We start from the raw sequence: 18,587 nt of genomic DNA, 5'->3' as shown, positions 1-18,587 counted from the left end.
GGTGTGAGAGAGAGGTCAAGGGTGACTCTGGTGTTTGCAGGCTGAGCCAGAAGGATGTGGTTGTTATTTATGGAGAAGGCAAGACTTTGGAATATTGCCTTTGAGTGGAGATCCATCAGTCAGTTTTGGATATTTTAAATGTTTAAAATTTACTTTATTTGAAAGGCAGACAAAGATCTTCCATCTTTTGGTTCACTCCCAATTGTCCACAATAGCCGGGGCTATGCCAGGCCAAAGCCAGGAGCCTGGAATTCCATAGGGGTTGCCCATGTGAGTGGCAGGGACCCAAGTACCTGAACCATCACCTCCCTCCTGGGCTGTGCATTAGCAAGCTGGGTTTGCAAGCAGAGTTGGGACTCGAACCCAGGCACTCCCATATGGCATACAGATGTCCCAAGCCGTGTCTTAACCACTGAGCCAAATGCCCACTCCAGTTTTAGGTATTTTAAGCTTGAAATACCTGTTAGACATCCAGATGGAGTTACGCAGAGGGTCTGAGTCCAACTGGAGGTAGGACATTGAGAACTTTCAATGTATCTGAAAGTCTGAAGTGAATGGTGAAGTGCCGAGCAAGGATCCCGAAGGCCTGCGCTCCAGGCCCTCACCAGTGAGGCTTCAGTTCCCTCTGTAGGGTTCCCAGCAAGTTTCATCTTCACTGTTTTCTTGATACTGTTTAATTCTCTCATCATGCTAAACTTAACGTTAGTATGTAAATAAAGGGTTTTTTCTAGACAGAAGATTTTTACATCATGGCATATTAGCTAAGGCATCTAAGGGTAATGGCTGCAATAGGAAGATTAAGCCAGTGGAGATGATTTATATGGAAGTGACTTCTCCAACTCTCTTTCAGCATCCATGAGTTCTTGGCCACATGCCAAGATTATCCGTACGTGATGGCAGATAGTTTACTGGATGTTTTAACCAAAGGAGGGCACTCCAGGACCTTGCAGGAGTTGGAGACGGTAAGAATGCCGCTAAAGAAACATGGTAATTTATTGCCGCCCTCAAGTGTTAGTCACTCAGTGTTGTGAAACCATGGGATTAACCAGTGTGGCAGCTGAATCCGTTCCCCTGCAAAGGCAGCCCAGCGCTGGGGAGGCCATGGGTGCAGGACAGTAAACAGAAAGGAGTAACTCAGCTGCCAGGATCCACGGGCCAGAGCCTGGTCATTAGCTCCTAATCTAGGGAATGTGAGATTCAGAAGTGGAGTTTACAACTCAAGAACCAGGGTGCCACGTACCCTGACAAAAAAGGAAGTGCTTGCTCACTGGCTTGAAACTAAGTTGGCTGACATGATAGGGGATGCCCTTTTCCTTATTATGAGGTGAGAGTGCAGTGGTGGGAACCTCAGTTAGAAGTGAACAGCTTCCTTATTGCCGTCTTCCATTAGCACTTGTTAACTACCTCTAGTGCACTTGGAGAGAGTCTTGGTAGTTGTATCTTGAGTTGGACTCAAAGATTAGAAACAGAAAATGTCCCTCCTGGCGCAGGGGGAGTTGTTCTCCAGAACGTCCATATCACCATAGCAAGAGGAGCCCTGTGTCTGGGAGGTCCCCTGTCCACAGCTGCACGGGGAGCTGTTGCTCCGTGGGTGTCCTGGCGGCAGAACTAAAGTTCCAGATGACCGCCATAAAATCCTAGCACTTGAACTTTCTTCCCACAGCCTGAAAAAATAGTAAAGTTCACACTGATTTGAGTCCTGGCTCCTCTGCTTCTGATCCAGCATTCCTGCTAATACACCTGGGAAGGCAGCAGATAATGACCCGAGTGCTTGAGCGTCTGCCACCCATGTGGGAGACCAGGATGGATTTCTGGGCTCCTGGCCCAGCCCTGGCTTTTGGGAGGATGTGAGAAGTAAACCAGCAAATGGAACATCTCTCTCTCTCTCCCCTTCTGCCATATGTCTTTCAAATAAATTAATTAAAAAGAAACTTCTAATTTATACTCTATCCTTCCTGTTGGTTAGTCTGAATGAATAACTCAGATAGTTTTCGTTTGGTGAATCTGACATGTTTCAAAATGCAAGATTTCTCTGCCCTTCAATCCAGCGGTTCCTCTTTTCAGAATTTATCCTAGGAAAAAAGAGTTAATATGTAATGTAATTATAATTTGTAGAAATTGACAGTTGGGTAAATAAATCGCAGTCCAGCCTTACTGTTTCTGTTTGCTGTCCGTGACACATTTGTCTCTTGTTTACATGTGCATTATCTCTAAGAGTGGGACTGGGAGGCGTTCACGTTCTCTGTGCATAATCATCTGCTGTGATCTCTGGTAATTGAAGACGTCCCTTGGGTTCCTTCCTGTCTTCTCCTCGTCAGAGATTTACTTGCTTTTGAAAGCAGACTCCACTGATTGAGATACTGATGCTTGTTTAAAGTGTAGCTTTTTGATCAGGCATAGATGTATCTCAACTCACAAAATACTTCAGAATGTTAATAATTATGTTTAATTCATTTTGCTTTAAAAAGTTGTAGTCCTGAGGTTTCTATTCTTAGTACTTCTTTCTCTTGCAGTGAAATTCGTTGAGTTTTCTGTTTTCCTTAATGTTTGCCTTTGCATGTATTTTTTCATTAAAAGATTGTTTTTCTTTATCCTCACAGTCATCACCTGAAGATGAGAGCCAGCCTAGGACCCTTGACACAGCGAAAGAAATAGAGGTAGCTGTTTTATTCTTTACAAGTAGTAGTCAAATTGAGAATAAGCTAAAAGTCCTAAACGATAAAGCTTTGTTTCAGGATAAAAATACTCATTCATTGAGACTCATCTGAGAGCAAAGAACATACCTCTGCCTGCAGGGGACTCAGTAGCAGCTATTGCAGTAGAGAGCCGGAGCAGCCACTGTGCGTGTGAATGTAGCGGCCGTGGGCCTAGGCTGGGGGCACTCACTGCCCTCAGCAGCTAAGATCTGTGCAGAGGGGATGCCGAGTGACCTGGGCCGGGAGGGTGACAAGGCCACTCCCAGCAGACAGGGACGGGCGTCTGAAATGGGCAGAACCATGCGGGAGCTCAGAATGAGTGACCTGAGAGGTCCCTGGGGAGAGACAGGCTGGTGAGGTGGCTGCGTGCATGAGAGCAGTCTCGCACAGTGCAAAGTCAGGCTTTTATCCTGGAAGGTAGGGTGCTGTGAGAACATAGGGAGAAGAAAAGGCGCTGTGAGAAGCTGCAGGACTCGCTGCACCAGAAGTGACATGACCTGGCAGGTGAGGGGTGGGGGTAGTAGCATTGTCTCATGTGGAAGTACAGGAAGAAGACCCCATGTTTGATGAGGAAGGAAGTTAACACTTGGTTGTAGATGAGGTGACTGGGACCAGGGACAGTGGAGGTACAGGCCTGCAGCCCGCAGTGGGCATCTGACAATTCCTGGTGTGCAGGGAGAATTTCATTTCGGTCATTAGCCTGGGCAAGACCCAGTAGGTCAGAGGGCAGTAGCTGTTGGAAGCAAGAGGAACAGGTCCCATAACGTGGTGGTGCGAAAGAGAGGCTTCAGAGAATCACATACAGAAGCGGGAGAAACTGGCTGGTGAGGACGGGGAGACTTCAGCCCTGTAACTGAGGGGGAGAAAAATCCCACCCGACCTCATTTTGCAGTCTATCAGTGGGATTTACACCAGAGGAGGAGGAGCCAGGCAAGTTTGTGATCATAGTGGGGGCAAGAGGGAAAGACATTGGAGAAGGGACAAGAAGTTGGGGAAAAATGAAAGGCGGGCCAGCATTGCAGCGCAGCAGGGAAAGCTGCCTGCGACACCAACGCCAGCACCCCATGTGGGCACCAGTTTGTGTCCTGGCTGCTCTCCTTGCAATCCAGCTCCTTGGTGATGTCTGGGGCCACCCACATGGGAGCCGGAGGAAGCGCCTGCCTCCTGGCTTCTGTCTGGCCCAGCCCTAACCCTGCAGCCATCTGGGGGAATGAACTAGCAAATGGAAGATCTCTCTCTCTCTCTTTCTGGGACTCTTTCAAATAAATGGGGGCTTGTGAGGCGCCCACTGAGGTGGCAGAGCATAAATACGTGCTGGCACCAAGTTGCACAGTTCGTCAGTTTTCCTCTACCGTATACTTGTAGCCTGTACATGAGTGGAAGTGGAGAAACCAGGTGTTCGGATTGGGCTGGCAGTGCAAGACCATAGTATAAATGGAACCGTTTACTCGGGTTACTTCAGTATCTGGTTCACCGTTCCTCAAAAGCATCGCTGAGGCTGAGGGGACTTGGGAGGCTTACAGTTCCAGATACAGAACTCTGCCCTCTCCAGGCTTGTTGCTTCCCTGCGGTGCTGCCAGCCTGGTTGGGGACCTGAAGGAGACTTGGCAGCGTGGTGCTGTGTTACAGGCCTGTGTGACCGGGTATGCTGACCTGCGGGCCTTCCAGTCTCGTACACGCCTGCGTTGTAATTGCCAAAAACGCCTCACTGTTCAGGCAGTAAGAAGGCTGTTGGTTACTTCAGAATGGTTGCGGTGTGAAACAAACGATGGAAATCGTCTAAAATACATTATAGTTCAGAGAGTATGGATTTATATATACATTTTTTTTTTCCAAACTACGGAATTAGCCCTTTTTATTATTTGAAAGAGCTACAAAGAGAGACAGAGATCTTTGATCTGCTGGTTCACTTCCCAGATGGCCATAATGGCCAGGACTGGGCCAAGCCAACGCCAGGAGCTTCTTCCGGGTTTCCTGTGTAGGTGGCAGGGTCAGTACTTGGGCCATCTTCCACTGCTTTTCCCAAGCCATTAGCAGGGAGCTGGATTGGAAGTGGAGCAGCCAGGACATAAACCAGCACGCATACAGGATTCTGGTGTCGCAGGCAGCAGCTCTACCCACTACGCTACAATGCTGGCCCCAGAAATAGTAGCCTCTTAGAAGTGTTCTGGGAAGACAGTATTTGTAGGTCTCAGAATTATGCCTCCTTAGTACTCAGGTAGAATAAGGTGGCCTGTACACACACCCATCTTGCTGATGTCAGTGAGCAAGCCAAATCCTCTTTTTCTTCTGAAACAGATTACAGAGATAGAACCAGCAGGGCGTTTGGACCCCAGCTCTCAGGACAGGCTCACAGCACTGAAAGCCGTCACGAGCTTTGGCGCTCCAGTTGAAGTCTTTGACTCGGAAGGTGAGTGCCTCCACGGTGTTGGTGGAAGCTCTAACACAGGCGGCGGGCTTATTGTCACAGCAGCACAGACTAACGTAGCCACGCACCACAAGAACATCTTGGCTGACTGACTGAAATGAACAGAAAGCAGATTCTAACAGGAAGTAGCAACTCCTTTGAGAGTAGGACTCGCTCTACCACACGAGGTCAACAGAAGTTGTGTCCACGGCTTCTTGAGCGTGTTCTCTTTCTTCCACCTAGAAGCTGAAGTGTTCCAGAGGAAACTTGATGAGACTACCAAATTGCTCAGGGAGCTGCAGGAAGCCCAGAATGAGCGCCTCAGCACCAGACCCCCTCCCAACATGATCTGTCTTCTGGGTCCCTCGTATAGGGAGATGCATCTCGGTATGTTGCCCCACCCCCACCTGAGGGAGCGCAGGAGTGGGAGCGTGAGGGAAAATCTGTAGTGAGTTTCTTGTTTGCATTTATCAATTCACTCTACTTTGTGTTTTTAAAAATTTTCCTAGAGTTGGAGCCATTTTCTGTTAATACCTCAGACCATTTTTATTTTTTTCTTTGTAGCTGAACAGGTGACCAATAATCTTAAAGAACTTGCACAACAGGTAACTCCAGGTGATATTGTAAGCACATACGGAGTTCGAAAAGCAATGGGGATTTCCATTCCTGCCCCCGTCGTCGAGGACGGCCTTGTGGATTTAACAGAAGGTACACAGCCTGTTTCCCGGGGAGGGCGGGAGGCTGTCGTGAATAGATGTCCTCTGCCCTCAGATAACATTTGGGGACTTTGATTTTTTTTTTTTTTTTTTTTTTTTTTTCAATTGGAGCTCTCATTCAGACATACTCCCTACATACTCAGCACAGCCCAGGCTGGAGCAGGCTGGAGCCGGTTTCCCACACAGGTGGCAAGGACCCAGGGGCTTGGGCATCACCTGCTGCCTCTCCTGGTGTGCATTAGCAGGAAGCTGGGTCAGGAGTGGAGCCAGGACTTAGCCTCGGCTCTCTCCACGGGAAGCAGGGGCTTCACTGCTGTGCCACACAGCTGCCCTCTGTGTCCGTAAGATGTAAAGCGGCCTTCAATTTTCTTTCCATCTTGTCTAAAGACTTTACACATTTGCTGAAAAAGCTGTAGTAATAATAACAACCAGATGATGCACCTGCTCTTACATTGAATGTAGCAAAGCAGGGCTGTGCCAGCTGTTTTCTAGCTTTATCGTCGCTGCCCTTTTTCAGTTCAGGGGGAGGGAATGCTGAATGAAACGGTGCCTTTTCCTTTCAGATTTGGAAGAACCTCCAAAGGCTGATGTTGCCGAGTGTGGGCCTGATGGGATTTGAAGCTAACTGGTATTTGATTATATATTATGTACATATTTTTTCCATTCTGAACTTGGAAATGCTTTTCAGAAGATATTAAATATTTGTAAATTGTGTTTTTAATTAAACTTTGGAACAGTTAACTTTAGTGTTCCAGAGGTTGGACTTCTGTTAGGTAATAAAGTTAAACCTGGGACTCGGAGCAGTGCCGTGCTGTCAGCTAAGTTACACCTTGACCTCCCCCGCTGGTGAAATGAGCAGCTCAGGAAACAAACAGCAAGAATCAAGTCTCCAAAATAATTAAAATCCTTGTTCGTGTATTTGCCCTACTCCCCTTTAGAGAAATTGTAACTGAATAGTGCCGAGCTTGTCAGCTCTCATCTGGATGACTTTGAACTTGGCTTGTCCTTAGAGGAAGGAACATGGCTGCTGCCGTACCTGGAGCATTGTGCTAATGCGTCTTCCTCCTGTGTCCCAGACAGAACCCTAACTGAGAAGCCTTTTACAAATAGCCCCTTCCCAGGAGAACTTCCTGTGGTTACACCATGAAAACAGAATCCAGGTCATTTTACTTGTAAATTTATTTATTTGAAAGGCAGAGCGACAGGATTAGGGAAGAGGGGACGGTCTTCCATCTGCTGATTCATTCCCCAAATGGCCACAACGGCCAAGGCTGGGCCAGGGTGAAGCCAGGAGTCTGGAACTTTATCCAGGTCTCAGCCATGAATGGCAATGGCACAAGTGTTTGGACCATGCTCCACTGCCCTCCTATGTGCATTAACAGGGAGCTTGATTGGAAGCAGAGCAGATGTGAGTCAAACCAACACTCTGATAGGGGATGCTGACATTATAGGCATCAGCTTAATAGACTGCACACCTCTGGCCCCTCAGATCATTTTAGAATTTAGTAGTAGTCTTGACCCCTAGGCACCTGATGAGAATGGTATCCTTATGTAGGGAAGCTAGAGGCCTCCCCCGTCCTTCCTCCCCCCAAAACAAAACAAAACAAAAAAAAAAAAAACATAGTTGGAGTTTCACAGCACTGTAACACATCTGGGATTCTTTTTGTTTTTTTTTCTATGTTTCAGAGTGTTATTTGAAACTATAGCACAGGGAAGCCAAGTAAGATAAATTAAATCATCTTTGAATACATCAGGGAATTATTGACCTTAAAGGAAAGTTTGACAGATCAGTGACCCTCAGCCATCTGTTCTTTTGACCTGAAAAGCAAAGGCCAGTACCTGAGCGCTTTAATCCCTAGAGGGATTGAAGGGGAGACCGCGAGCTGGGATCCCCTCCTGTCAGCAGTCCCTGGGCTGAGGTGAGTGAGGGCTGGCTTTGCCATGTCCGGTTCAGTGTAGCGTCTGTTGAAGCAGGCAAAAGTCAAAATGGATGAGCCTCATTCTGTGCATGGCTGAGCCACTTCAGCCAGCACCAGGCCGGAGGCATGCTAATTGTCATCGTCTGGACTTTCAGAGTTAATACTTAGCTACCAGTAGGGTGAAGGAAGGTTGGATTCTCTCAACAGAGCTAGAGATGACCTGATCTTTTTAAAACCTACTTAAAACAGTATATGAAAAGAATCAAAATACCAGTTCAAATGTTTTTGTCAAGTCTATTTTAAGAGTGCAACTTTACTTTCTAAAATATGGTTCGGGTCATGACTGATTTTTCAATTTTAGATCTACCCAAATAAATTAAGTTCCTGAAGATCAGTAGTCAAATGTTAAAACCCCTTAGGACACAGTTTTCTAAATTGCTAATTTAATCTTTAAAAGGCAGCTATAAACACTGGCGCTTCATAAAAATGTAACAACATTTTGAAATAAATGTTAGATTTATAAATATTCCAAGTGCAGGATAAACCCTAGTTATTTGCATGCACCTTCTCAAAGCATATTTCTGTACATCGCCCTGTTATGTACACTGAGTAAACACTGGGTGAGTATCTGTTAGGAAATCTGCTTAACAAGTAAACCAGAAGACTTCAGCGGTTACGTTCGCAGTCAGGCTGCCTTAGTAGGAATTTGAAGCCAGTCCTTGATCCACAGGGAGGTCACTGTTAGAAAAAGTACAGCGTGCACCTGTGCCCTAAACATGTAAACCCTCCTGTCTGAGCAGACGCTTTGATTGGAAATAGAGAAAAATCCAGGGTGGTCGCCGGTTATCGCAAACTCTCAGTTGGGATTGCTGTGCAGGAGCAGAAGTGCAGGCTCAGCCTCAGAGAGGCCCGGCACTGCCAGCGGCAGCAGCAGGACCTTCCGACCCCAGGAGGCCCCGCTACTTTCAAGAACAGGTTTCAGTACAGGACTTGCCCAAAACCAGCCCTTTATGTGAAAAGTCAACACGTAAGACAGCTGAAGTAAGGTTGTTTCTCTTACTGCCATTTTGGCCCTAAAACACCTCTATCAACAGGCTCTTTGAATGTGTTCATACCGGTGCCAGTTACATGCAGCTCTGAGAGCTGCCCCTGGGCTGCCCGGCGCCTGGATGACTTCTGGCTGAGAATCCCTGCTCTGGGAGTGAGACTGAGTTCTAGCAGGAGCGCTCCTTCAGGGTGCGAGGGCTGGCTCCCCGTGTGTAGGCAGCTCCGCCCCCTGTCAATGCTAAGGAGATCCCACAAGTGCCAGAGCTCTTCGGGGTGAGCGGTGAAGCCCAAGGGAGGGGAGGAGGAAGTCCGAGTTCTCTGCGTGTACAGGCTTCGTTCCTTCCCCGTAAAAGGAAGACGTAGTTGAAGACTGCTGAGGAGAGCTCAGAAACACGTGAGCAGTCAGGGTCGGTTAAGGGCTGCACCTTGCCTTCTAGACCGTCAGCTCACCGACTCTGGCCCTGACTCCCGACCCCGCCAGCTGCTGCAGAGTTGCCCGAGTCGGAGCCAGGAGTCTTGCCCTGCCTGCTGGCGCGCTGTGAGCCACATTCCTCAGCGCTCCGTCCCTACCACAGGCCTGAGCTCTAAGCCGCCGCTGGACAGCAGCCCTCAAGTGTCAGTGCCTGCGAAGACCACGGATGGGCTGGAGGCGAGAGGCTTTGTTGAGCATCTAAGTCTTAGAAAAGGAATAGAAACCCTGTTAATGTATCCCTTTCAAACAGCCACGTGCCAGAGACAGCAAGGACCACAGAGTCAGATGCAGGGGGGTTTTGAGACCCTTTCTCAACGCCCTCTGCCGGTAGGCCTTTGTGATCGGCAGGGAACAGCATAGCTGTCGCACTAGGGAAAGGACCACCCTGCCTTAGCCCTCCTCCTCCCTGGGAAACACCCGTCTGTCCTGGGCATGCCCACAGGCTCTCAGAGTCACGAGGACAGCAGCTGGCCTGCCCGTGGTCCTTTTCTAGCTGACGCGGGGACCACTGCAGACCAACAGCACTGAGGCCCTGGCTGTCGCCGTGTTCCAGCTCAGTGGCGCTTCGAGCCAGCACCTCGTGCCCGGGTCTGAGGAATCCTGTAGTGCAAATCCAAGGAAGCCGCGCACAGCCGTCTGCCAGAGGTGGCGATGCTGTGTGACTGGCAAGGGGCTGAGGGCAGGAAACTGGCCCCCAGCACGTTCTGAACCCACCAGAGCCCTCAGTTGAGCCCCAGCCCTTGACACTTGGCAGTGTCTGTACAGACAAAGTAAGTCCTCAGTTCGCCTTTGCCTTTGACGTTGATCAGTCCCCGGCATTCGCAGGAGTAGCCCAGTGCCTGGAGGATGGTGCAGGTCTCTTCTGTCACCTGAAAGGGAAGGCCAGCAGTCCTCAGGAGTGGAGGGACGCCGAGGCGGCCGGGCGCACGGCTGCTGGCGGGGAGCCCTCACCTCTGCCACTCCTTACCCCCCGGGCACGAGCTTCCCTGGGGTTTACCTGGATTTTGCCGAGTTCTCCGGTGCTCTCCATTCGGCTGGCAACATTGACTGTGTTTCCCCAGATGTCGTACTGAGGTTTCCGAGCCCCAATCACTCCAGCAATCACCGGCCCGTGGTTTATGCCTGGAAAAGGTAATGTGTTCAGTTGGCCGGTCCCAGCGGCAAAGCCACAGAGGCAGTCAAGAAGCGCCCAAGATGCCTCCCGGCATGCCATGGAGGATGGTGTTTGGGAAGCCAGGACGGCCGTCCTTGGCGACCTTTCTCGGACTTCGCAGGACCCGATGTGGTATCTGCTAATTCCCTTTTTATCAGAGGTTCAACAGCCTTGGGCTTTCAGCTAGCAGTGACTAGTGAGGCTGAACAAGAGGGCTTTGTTCAGAGTGGGCTGTGAGGTTACCACTGACAGCCTGGGGTTTCTGTGTTCTGTGGGAAAGCTTGTGTTTACTTAGATGTGAAAGGTTCAGAGTGATGGACCCGCCAGGCCCGACAGCAGTTCCCTGACGCTGCACGGTGGCTGGCAGAGCCCAGCCTGCCCACGGACAGCAGTGCGCCTGCGCCGCCCTCACCGACTCGCAGGCGGAAGGAGTTGAAGGAGTGCCGGTTGATGCCATCCAGCTTGCTCATCAGGGCCATGCTGAACTCCACCATGACGCCGATGTGGGTGTGCTGCCGCTCCAGGTCCTGCGGGACACGGCCCCGGGCTGTCAGCCTCGGCTCCCCGCGGCACCCTGAGCTGGCCAGCGCTAGGGCCGCGGCAGCAGTCAGGGGTCCGTACCTGGTTCTCGTGCCCTGGGGTGACGCTGAGCCCCGCAGCCGCCATGTACGTGCTGCCGATAGTCTTGATCTTCTCCACGCCGCTGAACTTGGGCTTCAGCAGCAGCTGGGGACAAAGAGCAACAGAGTAAGGCAGGGCCACAGCGCCGAGCTGCTGCCACCACAGCTGCAGACCAGGTGGGTCCGGCCCAGATGCCAGGAAACTCGCTTCCCCATTTTCTCTGATCGGGCTCCTGCCGGCCCTTTCCACCCCAGTTCCAGCTAAGAACCCCCAAGGGCCGGCGCTGTGGCGCAGCAGGTTAACGCCCTGGCCTAAAGCGCCAGCATCCCATATGGGTGCCGGTTCTAGTCCCGGCTGCTCCTTTTCTGATCCAGCTCTCTGCTACGGCTGGGAAAGCAGTGGAGGATGGCCCAAGTCCTTGGGCCCCTGCACCCGTGTGGGAGACCTGGAAGAAGCTCCTGGCTTCGGATCAGCACAACTCCAGCCATTGTGGCCAACTGGGGAATGAACCATCAGATGGAAGACATCTCTCTCTCTCTCTCTCTCTCTCTCTCTCTCTGCCTCTCCTCTCTGTGTAACTGACTTTCAAATAAATATTTTTTAAAAAATTTTTAAAAAGAACCCCAAGGACAGGGCCCCCAGGCACTGCTGCCTCCCTCCTCCTTCCCGTGCAGGTATGCAGGCAGGACACGGGTCTCCAGCAGAGTACAGGCCGGACGATTCCCCCGCAGTGGCTGAGTCACGGCCTTAGCTGGAGCTCAAACCACCGTACCCGGACCAGGTAGTTACTTAGCAGGCTGCGCATTACGGAGACGGCGGTGATGTTTGGTAGGATCAAACAGGGCAGCCAGGAGCTACCTGTACCTTCTACTGGCAGAACGCAGGCTGCCTGGCCCCGCCCCGCCCTCCCGCCGCACCTCATCGAAGTCGGCGATGATCTCGTTGAGCAGCCGCAGACACTCCAGCCCCTCCTTGTTGACGTCGCACTCGGTGTAGAACACCTTGAAGTCCGGCACGGAGGCGAACATGACGCAGACGCAGTCGTAGGACTGATGGTACCAGTCCTGCACAGGGCACGGAGCACATGGGGGTCCTGTGGCCACTCCAGGGAGGCAGGCGGCCCAGCTCTCGGGGGAGGGGAGGGCCACATGGGGCATTGGCAAGGGTGTTAAGACCTGGCCCTCGGGAGTGCTGGGGCCAGGTGGTGTCATTAGGCTCAGGCTGGACTTGGGCTCGGCTGAGCCTGCACATCCAGGTCTGAATCCAAGCCTGTGTCCTCACAGCTGATACCACACGGGGCCTCCTGGACACGGGTGAGGCTGAGCCCTAAGGACTCGGCGCATGCGGCAGCCCCACACCCACACGTCCCTCGGTCTCCCCGCCACACCTCGTTGAGTTTGTCCCCAATGAAGTGGGCGGCCACGTGGGCTGGCAGCACGTTCTCCAGGAGCAGGCGGTTCACGTTCTCCATGGTTTCAAACTCCTCGTGCTCCTTCTTGAACTTCTTCTTCCACAGACAGTCCAGGCGGCAGTAGTAGTCGATCTGCAGGGGGCAGCACGCCCATGCAAAGGGCCGGAATGGCGCGGCCACAGCCCTGGCGGAGCTGTGCCCACAGGAGGCACCCATCTCCAGCCAGCCTGAGACACGTCCTGGGGAGGCCGGGCTGTGGACCTGGCGCCCCGGCCCAGGGACCCGAGCTTTCTCTGTAGGATTCTGCTGTCCGCATCCGAGCTACCCCCACCCCGCTCCAGTTTTCCCTCGAAGTAGAAGAGGAGAAGGCAGGCAGGGCTGAGCCGGGGTGCGAGCGTGTACCTGTCTGGAGAGCATGACCAGGGTGCCGTAAAACAGGACCAGGTAGAAGTTGATCATGGTATTCAGATCTCTCCAGGAACAGGTGGGGGTGCTGCTGGGTGTGTAGGGAGACAGGAGTCACCCGCAGCCCCCACACCCGCATGTGCTGGCTGTGGGTGGGAAGGCCTCGCTGAGTGACAGGAGCACACCCTGACCAGGGTCTGAGGGCAGCGCAGAGCGAGCCGTGAGCCAGACACTCAGAGACTGGCATAGGACTTGGCAGGTGTAGGGAGCCCTGGATCCCCGAGCCCCCAGCCTTTTACATCAGGGGAGCCAGGCTCCTCTGCTCAGTCCAGAGTCCTGGCGGCACACACCCCAACCCTTTCTGTTCAGGGAGGCAGACCGAGTTAGAACCCACATCCCTCCTTGTCCATCCCTGGTCCAGAACCAGCATCCTTTCTCAGAGCCTAAAAACAAGCCGGCTGCATTGGCCCTGATGCCAGAAGCCTGGGCTGTCCGGATCAAACAGGATCACGAATGCAAATGCAACCTAGTTGGAATGGGCACCAAAACAGGCAGAAGCCGCACAGAGAGCCGCGTGGCGCCTACCTGAGGGTGCCATTGCCCGTGGTGAGGTTGCCCAGGCCCGAGCCGCAGCAGTCCCACTGCCAGCAGGGGGAGAGGTTGAAGAGCAGCAGGTAGGCCACCAGGGCCACTGTCAGCAGCACCAACTTCAGCTCCAGGCTCATCCGCAGGAAGACCGAGCAAGCCACGAAGCCCAGGATGCAAGTGCAGGTGTAATACTGGGGGGGAGGAAGGGCATTGAGGAGGGAGCTGCACCCCCCACGCCGACACCATCCCAGCATGCTTTCCCGGCCCCCAGCTGCAGCCTCTACACGCCTCGCTGCCCCTAGCTGGCCGAGAGCGGCCTCAGGGTGTGCAAGTTCCCACCCAGTGCTGTGCTGTGATGCGATGCAATTTCTAATCTCAGCAAGTGAGTTCATTTAAAGGGAAGGAAACGCAGCAAATAAAAACACGTGTGTGGCGAGGTGCATGTGGGAACAGCCACTCCCCAGGTCCTGTGAGCCTGCCCCTACTAGGGGGTCTGCCTGCATTCCTCTCCCTCTCCCCGATTGTGCTGTGGCTGCCCCAGTTCTCCCTCCCCCGCCCCGTCATGCCTCAGCCTGTTTTCCCACTGCCCCTTTGGCCAAACCCCCCCCCCCCCGGCTAAACTTGTACCTGTCAGAGGCCAGCTCAGAGATCCCAGCTGCCTACCCACGACCACACCAGGCGTGGACAGAGGTTCCTGCTGTCAGCTGCCTGTGGCCCGGCTCTACCACCCATGCAGCACATCCGTTACGTGCTGGGAGCCAAGCTTCCTCAACAATGAGATGATGACAACAAGCACTGCCATGGAGGAAGTGACAGGAGACACCCACTGGTGCAGCCGCACAGGGCCACACTCACCGGGAGGACCGCACACAGGGTCGCATCCTTGCCGCTCAAGGTCCCTGGGCTCGTCTCGTTGCCACCAGGCAGCCCCGAGGCTGGGAGAGGCATCAGGGGCTGCAGAGGAGAGACAGGTCCCCATGAGGTTGCCCCAGGGGCTGAGAGCAGTGGGAGGCACGAAGGTTCATGGCCAGGCCCGGCTTCCCACCACAGCCAGATTCCAGGGCCACCCATGGAGCTTCGAGCCAGGCACGGCTGACGCTTGCCACTGTCAGATTCTAGAAGGCTCCCAGGGCAAGGATGGGCTCCTCCACCCAGACAGGTGCCAGGGCTCCAGCCCGGTCTGCCCTGCCCAGCCAGAACCCACCAGGTTGATGACGGCCACGGTGAGCAGGCTGCCGATGGTGAGCACGGCCAGGGTCAGCCTCAGCAGGGGCTGCGTCTCCACCCGCTCCGAGATGGCCCGGCGCGTCCCGGGGGCCAGGCAGCCCCTCTATGGAGGAATGGGTGGAGTTACTTGGAGCCAGCAGGAGGGACAAGAAGGGGTGCCTCCAGCAGGCCTGGGGGTGGGGGGCAGGACCCTCAGGAGAAGCCTCAGAGCTTTCAGCTAAGGCTGATGGAGGCTGGAGGGGCAGGCACCCCGCCGGAGCACCTGCTACCACCCGCGGTGGGCAAGTCCCCATCTAGGGCTGCAGGGGCCATGGGGACAGCAGCCTCCCGACTCACCAAGAGTTCTGTGGCAAAGCACAGGCCTAGCACCAGCGCCAGCACGCAGGCCACCAGCCCAAAGGACACACCCAGGGCCACCGTCCTACAGAGGAGGGAAACCCAAGTTCTGGGGGACCAACTGCCCAGGTACCATCATGGTCCCTCCCAACCCCGCTGCTATTCTGCACACCTGTGGCCCACCTTCCCCCAGGCCTGCCCAGAACGCAAGATCAAGGTCAACATCATGTCACCGTTTTGGGCCAAGCAACTAAGTGAGCAACACCACCAGCATCCCAGACTCGCACGTGGGACCGAAGCTTAGGTGAGCATCCAAGACCACAGTGTCGGCCCAGCCCTTCCAGAAACCTCCAAGTGGCCAACCTCAGCCCCTGCCCCCGTGCCCCACCAACAGCGGGCAGAGCCAGAGGCGGGGTTCTCAGCAGCAGAAGAGGGAGTGCAGGGGCTGGGCTATGGTTTGCAAACTGGAACGCCCAGGGGGCCACTGGGTAACAGGGGCCTTAGAAGGCAAGAGAGGCAGGAGGGAGTGGTGAGGCGCTCATCCGACTGTAGATGCGCGTTGGCCCCCCAAGACCCCGGATCCTGAACTCCTCCCAGCCCCATCACGCAGCCCAGGCCCCAGAGGGCTGGACCACCCTCCCCACACCACCGACCTGGGCATCACCAGGAGGTGGACGAGCAGGATGCAGACAAAGATGAGGCCAGCGCAGGCAAAGTCGTAGCGGGCACGGGGCACGGGCGCCAGGCGGTACTGCGGGCGAGAGCAACAGTGAGGGGCGGCCCCTGCAGGCCCTGCCCCGACTCAAGCCCCCCTGGGAATGCCACGTGGACCAACTTCAGTCCTTCCCACTGGGCACTTCCTGTCGGAGGCCCCACCCACTTGTCACTTCCTTCCAAGGTCCCTGAAACACGCACTGCCCTGGGTCACAAGCGAGAGCCACATCTGGGCTCCCAGCGCTGCTGCCAGGGAGGGGTGGGCTGGCCTCACCCCAAACCATGAGTGAGGCTGGGCCTGGGCCAGCAGGGGGCCCCCTGATGATCACAGCCACGAGGGCCCTCTTGGAGGTGAGAGCCCAGGAGCCCCGTGAAGGGGAGGGCTCCTCCTCTCCATCCCAGAACATAAGCACAGAGGGCCAGGACCCCACAGGTTCTGGCTGTAAAGTGGGCAGCAGCAGCCCCCTTGGCCGACAGCGACAGCGAGGTTCTAGAACTATGCTCGCTGCCGGGCCCAGGGGGCGCTCTGTTCGGTCCTGGCACAAAGAGTGTGCCGTGGCTGCAGCCACCCTGGCGGGGCCCTCCGAGGACAGAGGCGGAGGCAGGGGCTGGGTGCTCCTCCAGGCCAGTGCCGTCAGCCCCGGCCCAGCCCTGGCAGCACACACTCCCCGGACCCCAGCCCCGGCCCCAGCCCAGGGGCCCTCACCTCTCGTTCAAAGTCCTTCTCCAGGAAGATGGACCCAAAGGTGTAGAAGTCGTCAGACTTGGAGCAGCAGGGCCTGGGGTGGGGGGGAGACAGGGAGGGGGCAGGCAGGGTAAGAGGGGGACGGGGGGAGGGGCTGCCGCCCCCTGGGAGGCTGTCTGGGGGAAGGGCTGGGCGGCAGAGGGAGTGGGGCGGGCCTGCTGCTGAGAGGGCCCCACTACAGAGTGGGTGGGAGCAGGCAGAGGTACAGGGGGCCTCACCTGGTGGAGCTGAGCCCCTCGATGGCTGACAGCATCTCGTCATCATAGGAGTCGTCCTCCGCCCGCCCCCTGGGGGATGCGCTCCTGGAATCAGAGCCCTGCCTGCGTCACCCTGGGTCCCCACGTCCCATCTCCCAGAGAAGATGAAGGGGCAGGCGGAGCCTCCTGAGGCCCAGCGTTGCCCAGCAAGAAGCCGAGGCCCCAGTTCCTGGCTACGCCCACTGGGTTGCCATGGCGAGCACACCACAGGGTGGGGACCCTACAGGTGCTCCATCAGGGCCATCCCAGAAGAGCCAGGACCAAGAGACCCGCAGGGTCCACTGGGCTGGGCCTTGAGGAGCGGCCAGTTATGGGTTGGGCCAGGAGGGGGCAGCACACATACCTGTCAGGGGTCCGGTGGCGCCGTAGGGGAATGGCCTGGGAAGGGAGAAGAGAGGGGAGTCACCCCCCTGCACGCTGGGCCCCGACATCCATCACTGCCCAGGGCTCGTCATGTGCAGGACTCCCGGGGCAAGGTGTCGGGGACTGTCCAGGCCTCAGGCAGCCTACACTGAAGCTGACCTCGGCCTTGGGAAGGCAGGGGACAGGGGTAGGCCCACCCCCGCCGGAGCGCTGTCCACGCGCCTCTGCTGGCCAACTGTAGCCATTTTACAGCCGGGCAGAGTGCAGCTCGGAGGGAGGGCCCCAGCTACCTTGGGCCTCCGGCCACTGGGGACGGGGGTCTCGCCGCTGCTCACGCTCTCGCGGTGGTTGAGGTGTGCGAAGGGCCGCGCCGCCCCCCAGGACTCCAAGTAGCGGGTCATGCGCACGGACGCCCGCATCTTCAGGGCCGCGTCCCCCCGGGGCCTGGGCAGCTGTTGGCTGGGTGGGGGCGGCTGCTGGCTCTGCGGGAAGAACAGACACAGGCCTGTGCCACCGCCCGCTCAACCCTGTCCACTGCTGAGCGCCTGGCCTGATGGGGGCAAAGCGTGCAGAAATCCTTCTGGGCCCGGCGTCCCCCTGGAGTGCAGTGCCCTTGGGGCCAACTGGTGGAGCCCAGTGTGGTGGCCTGTCCCCTCCCACAGGCCAGAGAGAGGCTGGCGGCCACAGCCGTGCACCCAGGCCCCGGGCCTGCTGCACCTCGCAGGAAAGCAGTGGCTGTGGTCCCCAGCCTAGGGCGCCTCTGGACCTTCCAGGCTGCCTGGAGGCACCCTGGGAAGCCACAGGCATCCAGCCCCACCCACCCCCATGTGGCAGCCACATGCCCCTTCCTGGCTGTGGGAGTGGCCGGGAGGCAGGAGCCCAACCCCGGGGGGATCTCTCAGCAGAGGAGCTGTGTACCAGGGAGTTCCACTCACATGGCCCTCAAACCTTGGCACAGGCTCGTCACCTGCCCCTTGCCCACCGCAGCCCAGCTCCATGCCAGGGGCTCAGCCAGGCTTCAAATCAGGCCCTGCCTCCCTACTAGTGTCACAGAGCGTGCCATCAGCATGGCCAAGCCGGACAGGAGTGAAAAACAGGGGAGAGAAAGACCTCCGAGGCCAGCAGAGACAAACAAGCCGTCTCCGGTCAGCTAAGTCCCCCTACCCACCCCCAACATTGCACACATTCCCCTACTCCCCGTCCCCCCCAGCCTGGCCTCCCTGCCCCCACCCCTGCAGACACCAGCACCACCAAGGGCAGCCTTCCTGGAAACTCCCACCTCCCTTTAGACCTTAGTCTCAGCTGCCTGCCTGGCCCAAGGGAACCACATGGGATTCACCCTCGGTGAGCGTCCTGGGGCCCCGTGTCAGGGCTGGGGGCTGCGGGCTGGGCTACATCCCTGTCTCGCCCCCACCCTGTCGGCAACCATGCCTTACACAGCACGGGAAGCAAGATATCCCCCTGCTCCCCAAAAGTCAAAGGCAACGTACGCTGAAGACACGCCCACTCG

General features: G+C 55.7%; 2 protein-coding genes across 7 annotated transcripts in view; one reads left to right on the top strand and one right to left on the bottom strand.

The window, feature by feature from the left end:
• The window catches only part of BRD7 (bromodomain containing 7), a 44,216-nt gene extending 37,597 nt beyond the window's left edge, over positions 1-6,619 (top strand). The window contains exons 12-17 of the mRNA XM_002721347.6: positions 851-962; positions 2,601-2,657; positions 4,995-5,106; positions 5,347-5,490; positions 5,668-5,811; positions 6,383-6,619. Of these exons, the coding sequence (XP_002721393.3) occupies positions 851-962; positions 2,601-2,657; positions 4,995-5,106; positions 5,347-5,490; positions 5,668-5,811; positions 6,383-6,438 (625 nt within the window). The 3' untranslated portion in view covers positions 6,439-6,619. The remainder of the gene's footprint in view (positions 1-850; positions 963-2,600; positions 2,658-4,994; positions 5,107-5,346; positions 5,491-5,667; positions 5,812-6,382) is intronic.
• A 364-nt stretch (positions 6,620-6,983) lies between these two features.
• Positions 6,984-18,587, bottom strand: part of ADCY7 (adenylate cyclase 7) — a 58,698-nt gene continuing 47,094 nt past the window's right edge. For 5 of the 6 annotated variants that reach the window (XM_089319097.1, XM_051833913.3, XM_008275048.5 and 2 more), the window contains 16 exons: positions 17,368-17,559; positions 17,058-17,092; positions 16,676-16,759; positions 16,419-16,491; positions 15,652-15,749; positions 14,999-15,083; positions 14,640-14,765; positions 14,291-14,389; positions 13,433-13,626; positions 12,845-12,938; positions 12,419-12,574; positions 11,949-12,095; positions 11,032-11,136; positions 10,823-10,937; positions 10,255-10,379; positions 6,984-10,126 (listed from right to left, as the gene is read on the bottom strand). In XM_089319097.1, the coding sequence (XP_089175223.1) occupies positions 9,980-10,126; positions 10,255-10,379; positions 10,823-10,937; positions 11,032-11,136; positions 11,949-12,095; positions 12,419-12,574; positions 12,845-12,938; positions 13,433-13,626; positions 14,291-14,389; positions 14,640-14,765; positions 14,999-15,083; positions 15,652-15,749; positions 16,419-16,491; positions 16,676-16,759; positions 17,058-17,092; positions 17,368-17,559 (1,875 nt within the window). In that variant the 3' untranslated portion in view covers positions 6,984-9,979. The remainder of the gene's footprint in view (positions 10,127-10,254; positions 10,380-10,822; positions 10,938-11,031; positions 11,137-11,948; positions 12,096-12,418; positions 12,575-12,844; positions 12,939-13,432; positions 13,627-14,290; positions 14,390-14,639; positions 14,766-14,998; positions 15,084-15,651; positions 15,750-16,418; positions 16,492-16,675; positions 16,760-17,057; positions 17,093-17,367; positions 17,560-18,587) is intronic. The other variant, XM_070063174.2, reaches the window with a different exon arrangement.

The sequence above is a fragment of the Oryctolagus cuniculus genome, chromosome 18 (assembly GCF_051225735.1).
Source record: "Oryctolagus cuniculus isolate XC-2025 breed Fujian yellow rabbit chromosome 18, ASM5122573v1, whole genome shotgun sequence".
Taxonomy (NCBI): domain Eukaryota; kingdom Metazoa; phylum Chordata; class Mammalia; order Lagomorpha; family Leporidae; genus Oryctolagus; species Oryctolagus cuniculus.
Note: the sequence above shows the minus strand (reverse complement) of the source record. Positions and strands in the feature narration are given on the sequence as shown.